This window comes from Martes martes (assembly GCF_963455335.1).
Source record: "Martes martes genome assembly, chromosome: 17".
NCBI classification, from domain to species: Eukaryota; Metazoa; Chordata; class Mammalia; order Carnivora; family Mustelidae; genus Martes; species Martes martes.
In genome coordinates this window covers 27,678,357-27,688,782 of record NC_137905.1, presented here as the reverse complement: position 1 = coordinate 27,688,782, position 10,426 = coordinate 27,678,357, and the positions used below count along the sequence as shown (strand labels likewise).

Below are 10,426 nucleotides of genomic sequence, written 5' to 3'. Positions count from 1 at the left end.
ACCGGGTAGCTCGCAGGTCACTTTCCTGCAATGAAGACACTCAGTTACTGAGAAGCTGTTTTTCCTAGTACTTCATTCTTCACCTGGATTTTTAGGGCTTAAGCCACTGTCACCAACTGTTTAGTGGCAAAAGAGGAATTAAAACATGGGCATCTTTTACATACTTGTTTCAGATAAGAGCTATGATGTTCACCTGTGTGATATGTGGCATCTTCTCTCTTAACAGTGAACCTCCAATTCTTATAATTCCTTTTAGTAAAGGAAGATTTCCCCCCCCCCCAAAGAGAACAGCTTTGTATTTTTTCGGATTATATAAATAACACAGGCTCATTGTGAAGAATTAAAACGTGAAAAAATATAAAGGCAAGGTCATCTGGAATCCCAGCATCCCGTGACAGCCACTGTGGTGCTCTATAATGAACTGAGTTTTGAGACAGAGAATGTGCCTTCCAGCGGCTGCTTCGCCACTTCCTACAGCTGCATAAGGTCGACCCCCCCAGAACAAATCCCTTTTATAAATGTTCATAATGATGGAAATTAAGAACATTTTCATAAAGTTATTTTGAGAGCATATTAGCATTTCTATTAAGAGGAGGAAAAATAAAATATTTAAAGAAGAACTCTATTAAATAATCTAACTTCTGTCCCCCATTTTAAAGATCTGGAACATGAAGCCTAGGAAAGAGGCAGGCTTTGAACCTGGTTTTGAACCTGGCTTTTCTACTGCTCATCGACTGGCTCCGAAACTCCACTGAAGGTGGTGGTTTCTTTCCCGCAGAATACCAAAGGAAAAAAATCCCTGCTTGGGCTACGTCTCCTAGACCAGTATTTCGTCAGCTGGAAGCTTTAGCTGTCGTCTCTCTTTGGTACCAGTGGAGTACTTCCTTATATGCCACTGACACTGAGTGAGAAAATGCAAGCCCCGTTAGAAGAGTCCTTGGGACACCAGCTCTCCAGCCCTAATGAACTGAACGTTCCTGCAAAAACACACGATTTCCTTCTCTGATTGATACAAAATCAGTCCACACAGACAGTTCTGAAAACTACTTGGGAATCGTCCATGTGGCATCATTTTAGGAAAAGCAGATTTCTGTACCATACAAATAAAAAGATGAGTCAGGAGCTACAGCATCTAGTGTGGGCAGGGGCCAGATGGGAAAGAGGCAAAATGCAAAACACCAAACTGCAAACGGGTGTCTTACTGTACTTCAGTTTCAAAGTGAAAGCGGAGATAATTTGGTTCTGTGATCACAGGCCTCGCACTGGCAGATTTGTAACTGCTAATTATAAACTTTGAAACATAAATAATGTTGGAAGTCGTTCTTGTAAAGCACTTCTAGGGTTGCATAATTGTTGTACAGTCCCTAGTTCTTTGATTTCTGAAGCTCCTGATGGACTGGCTGAGGACAGGCAATTCCGTGGGGAGCAGCAGGTGCTTTTCTGTGCCCAGGGCACTGGCTCCACACCGCTGGGAGGAGAAAGCTGATTGAGATGCAGCCTCTGTTCTCAGTAGAGGATGAATATTGATCTAAACACAGAACGTAGTAACAATTAAGGAATAGCCACGGGAGGGGAAAATCTCCGGAGGAGAGAACATTTGAGCCAGGCCTAGATGTGTGTGGCTAGGCAGACATGGGAGAAGTAATAGAAACCACACTCTTTCCAAGACACTGAGTACCTGAATCTGGCAGGGGACGGGGAGGCTTTTTTAAAGGGATGCTTGAAGAATGACTCCAAAGCTTTCTACCAGATACCAGGATCCTCAAAATCAGCTTTCCAAGGAGGACTGTGTTCACTTAAAGCCTCAACAAAACGCAGCAAGAGAATAGAGCTGAAGCTGTGACTTCTGAGAAGGACTCAGATTCTATCAGGATAGAAAAATAGGGCAACCAAACAGAAGCAACAGATAACCAGAGTTTTCTCCTCCTTCAGCTAAACTAAGAGGAAAAGAGGTGGTAGAAGGTTTTATGAACATTTTCGTCTCATCCAGTCTTTCTGACCAAACAGCAGAAAGGGCCACGGCTAATTGGTTTCAAACCCACACACGGTGACTCACCAAGCTGTGAGACCCTGTAGAAAACACTGTACCTCTCTGAGCTCAGTGACAAATATCAAGAGGATCAAATTAATGTGAAAATCACCTATTTGTAACCTATAAATCAGGACTACTTAAAGATACATTCCGTTGGAGGTCAACCCCTTCAAGATTTAACTGTATTTTTAGTTCTAAGAAAGAAGATTTTGGCTCAAGAATAATAAAATGACCTTTGATGAGATTATTCTATTAGGGTCTGTAAAACTGAAAAGTGCCATACAATTTAAAACCAGCACCAATTAGTGATTTTAATCTCAACACATATAGGTTAGACTATGGTTAAAACAGTAAAAGTCTCGGGGCGCCTGGGTGGCTCAGTGGGTTGAGCCTCTGCCTTTGGCTCAGGTCATGATCTCACAGTCCTGGGATCGAGCCCCGCGTCGGGCTCTCTGCTCGACAGGGAGCCTGCTTCCCCCTCTCTCTGACTGCTTCTCCCTCTCTCTGACTGCTTCTCTGCCTACTTGTGATCTTTGTCTGTCAAATAAATAAAAAATCTTTAAAAAAAAAAAAAAAAAACCAGTAAAAGTCTCTTGGGCACCTGGGTGGCTCAGTCAGTTAAGCGGCTGCCTTAGGCTCAGATCATGATACCAAGGTCCTAGGATCCAGTTCCAAGTTCAGCTCCCTGCTCAGTGCTGGGCAGGGGGGTGCTGCTTCTCCCTCTCCCACTCCACCTGCCTGTGCTCTTGTGCTCTCTCTCCATCAAGTTATTTCAATCTTTTACATTAATTAATTAATTTTAAAAAGACAGAAAAAGACTCAAGAGCGGGACTCGAGTTTTGCCAGTAGCTCTGACTCTGGGAAATAATTAATCCCTGTGCCTCAGTTTCCTCATCTTCAAGACACATAGAGAAGATGCTTTACTACTTTAGGGATTATGGAAAATAATACAGTATATGTGGGTGTTTTTTGAGCTTAAGGTTGACAATGCTAAACACAGGTATTCTAGAGCATAACCTCAAAAATTAGGATTCCACAAAGTTCACATTTCAGAAACAGAAGAGGTCATCCTAAATGCCTAAATGGAAGAAACCTGTAAGATTAATTTACCATAGGGGTACGGCCTGTCTTCCCCACTACTTAGGAATGCTGTTAAGAAGTGAAAACTGGCACTTGAATGTTTTAGTCATTTAGTGAAGTGAACGTTTTAGTCATTAAACCTTCCTAGAATCTACCTGAAGGCAGAATTTTCACTCTTAGGAAAGGAGCAGCTGGCTGTTGGCACAGATAGCAGCTTTCTCTTCCTTGCCGGCAAACGGTTGGTGATACTTCTTGGCCTCCCTGTGGTGAGGGGTGGTCATGTTAGCTGACAGAACACAAGAAGAAATGATAATGTGCTATTTCCAGACCACAGCTTTGAGAAAAGCTTTCCCTGTTCTACTGGCTTGGACTTAAATCACAGCAAGGCCTTCTCACGTCGGGTTCCTGGAGCCATCAGGTCGTCATCGTATACAACGAACATGAAAATAGTCACCCAAATCCATCTTCCGAAATTTCTTTCTATAGAGAACTCTGAGAAAGGCTGCCCTAGAGGATGACACGGCTGCATGATCACAGGAAGCTGGGTCCCTGAATAACTACAGAGACATCCTGATGTAAATGAGAAATAAATGGGTAATTATGAATTTTGAGATCTATTAGTTTCAGTAGCTAAAATTACCTCCAACAGACCACCTTCAACTGATTCTCCCTTAAATGAAGATGAGTTGCTTACACCCACCCGTCCGTGATAAAAAGGCACACAACTCCAATACCCATGCCTGTGTTTTCCTCTACATCATACAAATGGTTTCTGCAATTGTAGGACGGTGGTGTCTTTACAGTTAACATAGAGTGCAACTCCTAATTTTTTTTTTTTTTGCAACTCCTAAGTTGTTTTTTTTTTTTTTAAAGATTTTATTTATTTATTTGACAGACAGAGATCACAAGTAGGTAGAGAAGCAGGCAGAGAGAGAGGAGGAAGCAGGCTCCCCGCTGAGCAGAGAGCCTGATGCGGGGCTCGATCCCAGAACCCTGGGATTATGACCTGAGCCGAAGGCAGAGGCTTTAACCCGCTGAGCCACCCAGGCGCCCCCAACTCCTAAGTTTTAATGAAAAAATTTTTTATTACAAATCCAATTACAATTTTAAGGAAGCATATGTATCAACATCAATTTTACATACATACCCCAAAAATTGGACTTTGAAGCCCTAACATTTTAAAAGTACTCCCCTCCTCTATACAAACCTGTGATTATTCAGTAACAGTAACTGATTCTAAAAAGAGAAAGGGATGTGCTTTTCAGATGAAGTCTGCATTTGTACCACTCACCAAGACTGTTGCCATTCTTAGCACCTGGGTTCACCAGGATGTGATCCAAGCAAACTAGCCTCGATTTTTAGGGAAAAACCCTTTTTAGGAACTTCACTATGTGTTCTTTCCTAAGAAGAAGCTGTTCCCACCCGCATGATTCTGAACAGCGTGTTGATGTTGTTGCTTCGAATCGCATCCCGACAAGCAGTGATCACCTGGTTCTTTGGTTTTCCAACTGTGTGGGATGAAACAGGAAGTCAGTACAATACAAAAAATAATTAAAAGTGAAATTATAAATCAGAGGCCAGTTTTAAAACAGCATAAAACTAGGGTGGAAAAGAGATCTATGGTGGGCATCTTTAATTTATCTTACCACTCCCTAAAAAAGATAACTCTGCAAAGGAATTTATCACAAACCAAACCTAGGGACCATCTCAAACCTAGAAACAAAGTTAGTTTTATAGAAGAGGATCAAAGCATATATCCACCTAGCAAAGATATTTTTCTTTTTTTCTAAAGAATTTAATTAATCTCTTCACCCAACATGGGGCTCAAATTTGTGACCCTGAGATCAAGAGTTGCATGACCTTCAGACTGAGCCAGCCAGGCGCCCAAGCAAAGATTATTTTTCTAAAAGGAGGTTAAAAAATGGGGCACCTTGGTGGCTCAGTGGGTTAAAGCCTCTGTCTTTGGCTCAGGTCATGATCCCAGGGTCCTGGGATCGAGCCCCACATCGGGCTCTCTGCTCAGCAGGGAGCCTGCTTCTTCCTCTCTCTCTGCCTGCCTCTCTGCCTACTTGTGATCTCTGTCTGTAAAATAAATAAATAAAATCTTAAAATAAAATAAAATAAAAGGAGGTCAAAGAATTGACCCAAACAGCAGATTTCAGGTATAACTGCTTCCTCTGATTTATTCTATTGTTCTTTTCCTATAATTTAAGTTGGACACTTAGCTCATTAATTTCCAGTTTCCCTTTTAAAAAATAAGTATATTTAAGGCTTTCCCTTCTGGTATATGTCACTAGGTCTTTCTTGGAAGGTGCAGCAAGATCTAAGAAAAGGGGCTGAAAGTTTTCTTTCCCTCTGAAGTCTGCAGACTGGCAAAAGCCAAAGTGCAACCAAGCTGGGTGTAAAAGGTACGCTGCTGTCGGCCTCAGTATGAATTCTAGAAGCTACCGCTAGCTCTAAGGGTTCTCACATCCAAATTACAAACTACTTACAGTGCTACTAAAAGGGACTTACCCCGCAGACGACCTGCTCTTTGAATGGCCTGATTTACTGCTTTGAGGTTCCCCAGGAGCTCCGTGTGGTTGTTACAGCGAATTTTGTATCCATTTAGCAAGTCTTTATTGAGGTCGTACAGTTCCATGTAGCGGTTCTTCATGGTTTTCCTGTGTAAATCAACAGAAGTGTATTACCATCACTACCTCAATATGGCAGGCTGAGATGAAAACACTAGCAAACTTCTTACACACGGAAGACAACACCAAATTTTTAACTTTGAAAGGTTTGCTTTGAAACACTGAGAAGTTTCTATCAAAATATTCCATTTCTTCCAGGTAAATGGAAGACAAGTGGCCTTTCTTGGTTATTGATCCATGGAACTGAGAAGTATTAAGTGCCCACTGTGTTGGGGGGGTAAGGAAAAGCAGGCAAGGCAAGAAGATAGCTTCAAAGTTTCTGGTTAATATTCACTGGGCAAAAGTGACCTTATTCTTAACTAATAAATGCAGCTTCTAATTTTATTAGGGTTTTAAAAAACAAAGGCATAAAATTAAAACCACACTGAGACATTACTACACAACAATGAAAATGACTAAAATAAAATAAACTGATAAAGACAAATGCTGGCAAGGATGTAGACAGAGCAACTGGAACTCTCCCGCCCTGCTGATGGGCATGCAAAATGGTGCAGCTACTTTGTAAAATGACTGCGCCGTTTCTTTCAAAGTTAAATATACACTTACTATGCAACCCAGAAATCCCATTACAAGTGTTTACCCAAAATAAGTGAAAACATGTCTGCAAAAAAACTACGCAAATGTTTATCGCAGCTTTATTCGCAATCACTGGAGTTTGGAAACAACCCAATGTCAATCGGTGAGTAGATAAACAAAGTATGGTATATCCGTTCAGTGGAACAGTACTGTAGCCAGCGATAAAAAGGAACCAATTACTGACACAGGCAACAACATAGATGAATCTCAAAGGCATGAGGGTAAACAGAAGAAGCCAGCTCAAAAGGCATATACTATATGATTCCATTTATATGACATTTTGGAAAAGGCAAAACTACTGGGAGAGAAATCAGATCTGTGGGTGCCAAGGACAGGAGGTGAGGGGGCTTGGAGTACCGATGCAGAGAGGCACAAGGGGGATAGAAATAGTCTACATCTTAACTGTGGCAGCAGTAACACGGTTTATATGTTTCTAAAATTTATTGAACTGTAAACCCTAAAAGGGTGAATTTTCTGCATGTATATAATAGATTATATATCAACTAAGTTGGCTTTAAAAAATAAAAACAGGGGCCCCTGGGTGGCTCAGTGGGTGAAAGCCTCTGTCTTCTGCTCAGGTCATGATCCCAGGGTCCTGGGATCGAGCCCCGCATCGGGTTCTCTGCCCAGCAGGGAGCCTGCTTACCCCGCCTCTCTCTGCCTGCCTCTCTGCATACTTGTGATCTCTGTCTGTCAAATAAATAAAATCTTTAAAAAATAAAAAATAAAAGCATACATCTGAATCTCTAAATGAAATATAAATAATTCAGGGGAAAAAAGGGATTTAGAGGTTGGTGGTCACTTTCCTCCAGTTTAGCAACCAAATGCCTTAACACCAGCTCTCTGACTGAAAAAAGGGGGAAAAAAAAAAAAAGGAAAAAAGCCAGAAAGAGCATAGGAAAGGGGCCCTGGAGATAAAGTTGGCCAGAAAAAGCAAAAACCTCATATACCTCAAAGATAATAATAGGAAGAAAATAAATTGCAAAGTGAGAGGCAAAACAGTCTCAATTTACAAAGGATACAAATTCACATCTGGAAAAACTTAACTATAACATAATTTAGTAAAGAAGTGGATTATTAAATCAATATACAAAATTCAACAGTGTTCATATATTCAAAAAAAAAAACCAGAAGACGTAACATGGAAGAAAAATCCTATTTACAACTGCAAAAATAAAATAATTGGGTTATTCTATTACCTCAGAGTGTAAGTTTAATTAATGACCAATATGACTATGTAAAAACTCCAAAAAGCTGTTACATGGCAAAAGCAAAAATTAATTTTAAAAAATCTAAACAAAGGATAGATACAAATGACAAACTGCAAAAAATGTGCATCTCATATGACAATTAATATACCAACATAAACACACAAAATAATTCAGTCATTCATACACAAAAAGAAATACAAATGGCCCTTAAAAAAATGAAAAAATCCTCAACGCTGCTCACAATAAAACAAATGAAAACCACAATGAGACCATTTCTTACCCATTGAGTTGCCAAATATCTAAGAGTGTGCCAACATACTCCACTGGCAAGGCTGAAGAGAAACAGGCACTCTCACTGATGAGAATGCAAAATGGTATCACACCTATGGAGGAGAATTTGGCAATGTCTTGCAAAATTCTGTATGCAAGCTATCATTTACTCTGGCAATTCCATCTCAGGATTTGTTCCCAAAGATATCTCGGGAAAAATATGAAAAAATTATGTAAGAAAGCTACAGGCTGCAGCACTACCTATAACAGCAAAAGAGCAACCCAAGTGTAGGGAACTGGCTGGAAATGCATGCAGAGAATGAGTACTGTACCGCTGTAAAAACAAAGAGAAGTATCTCCGTGACGTCACTGCAATATTTTTAAGTGTAAAAAAGCCAGGCAGAGAAGAGTAACGTGCTATGATTTATCTAGCGAGGGAGGAGACGTGAATGTGTGTATACGTGTTTGTATGTGCGTATTCAAATCTTGATTGGTTATGTATAGTGAGAGGGAGGAAACAGGATGAAAATGACAGGAATTATAAGTTAGACTTTTCTGTACATTGTTTTTCAGTGCTGACTCTGGAACCACATAAGGATTTTAATAAATGTGTAATAAAATTAAACCAAAAAGGAAAAATATGTCAGTTCCCACAAGACCAAAAGCAAAATAAGCCCAACTAAGCTAAATATATATCAGATTTAACCAAAAAGAGGGGAATTATTTCAAATACAATAATTTGACTAAAAATTCCCACTGGAATATACCCTAAAGAAACCCAAAAAATGAGAAAAAAAGTTTTTACTGTTGTCAGCAGTCATACAGTTTATGGTAATATTGGTATTATTCTAGCAAATACGCATGTGGATACTAGTTAGAGCCATGACTTCCAATGTAAGAAAGAAGAGATACAACTTCAAAATCAAAGCTAAGAACCTGAATTCATAAATTTGAAATGGAAATAGTATGAACTCACAATATAGGCTCTCATTAAAAATATACATACATTTCCTAACTATATCCATTAAAAAGTCCTAGAAATAGTAACCAAGCTAGTGGCAATGAGCACCTCTAATGTGCAGACTACGATCTCCAAATACTATTTCCCACTAAAAAGAACCAAGGCTCCTTAGAGAAATGGCTGATTCCTGATTCAGAATGATGTACCAGATAAGCCTAAAACATCTTGTATGAGAAAACAAGGACCTAACAGAAATATTGGCTATGTCCAAAGGTAGCTGTAGCCAACCTGAAAAGGTTTCTACTGGCCAAAGACAGCACAATTTAGCCATCATACAGAACAACTGAAATGGAATGAAGCACATTAAGTATGTTAAAATGGATGAGTTTATAAGGATTTAAAAATCTCACTGGTGAACATGGAAGATGCTACAGAACCAACTCATTATTTTATTATTATTAATATATATTTCTTTTATTTAATGTGGGGCTTGAACCCTGAGACCAAAACCTGAGCTCAGGGGCTCCTGGGTGGTTCAGTCTGTTAAGTGTCTGCCTTCAGTTCAGGTCACCATCTCAGGGTTCTGGGATCGAGCCCCACATTGAGCTCCCCGCACAGTGGGAGTCTGCTTCTCCGTCTCCCTCTGCCCCTCTCCCCACCTCATGCTCTCTCTCTCCCTCTCCCTCTCTCTCAAATAAATAAATAAAATCTTTAAAACAAACACAAAACCCTGAGCTCAGATTAAGAGCTGGATGTTCAACCAACTGGGCCACCCAGGCACCCCCCAACTCATTATTTTCAAACTGATAATCTGTCTTTCCTTAAAAACAATACCTCAGGGAACCAAATAATCATTAATTCATAAGGGAATGTTGTGCTTTATAGAAGTATTTCAGCTAAAAAATGAAGACTCCAAAAGAAATAATGGATCTAGGCAATGGTCATCAATGACTGATAACAGAAAGACACAACCCGGCATTACATGCTCCCTCATGGAAGTACACAGCACTGCTTAAGAAGTATTCTTGCCAAAAAATTGCACTTGAATCTGATCAGGCCTCTACAGCAACCTACTACTCTAAGAGAAATACAGGGGACAAAAGAATACTACTAACCATTACCACAAGGATACAATCAGCAAAATCCAAAATAGGAAACCACAGAAGGAGAGGGTTGGGAAAAACAGTAAGCAAACATGTGCATTACAAGAAACTTAATCTTTGGTCTTTGCTTGAAAAAAACAACTTAAAACACACAAACGTGAGACAACTGAGGAAATAAAACACTGACTAGGTTATTTTGTGATATTAAGAAATTCTTTTTGGGGTGCCCGGGTAGTCAGTTAACCATCTGCCTTTGGCTAAGGTCATGATCTCAGGGTCCTGGGATTAAGCCCCACATCAAACTCCCTGCTCAGCAGGGAGTCTGTTTCTCCCTCTCCCTCTGCCTGCCACTCTGCCTACTTGTGCTCTGTCAAATAAAGAAATAAAATCTAGGGAAAAAAATGTCTTTTCCCAAGTGTGATAATGCAGTTATTTGTTTTTCAAAGGCTTTTCCTTTGAAAGGAAACCTTTTCAAAGGTTTTCCACTATCTGGAATATTT

At 40.0% G+C, this 10,426-nt stretch overlaps 1 protein-coding gene across 2 annotated transcripts in view; it reads right to left on the bottom strand.

Moving 5' to 3' along the window:
• Positions 1-3,952: 3,952 nt before the first annotated feature.
• BBS2 (Bardet-Biedl syndrome 2) overlaps positions 3,953-10,426 on the bottom strand; it is a 28,474-nt gene continuing 22,000 nt past the window's right edge. For both annotated transcript variants that reach the window (XM_080828910.1, XM_080828909.1), the window contains 2 exons: positions 5,627-5,775; positions 3,953-4,620 (listed from right to left, as the gene is read on the bottom strand). In XM_080828910.1, coding sequence (XP_080685036.1) covers positions 4,514-4,620; positions 5,627-5,775 — 256 coding nt within the window. In that variant the 3' untranslated portion in view covers positions 3,953-4,513. The remainder of the gene's footprint in view (positions 4,621-5,626; positions 5,776-10,426) is intronic.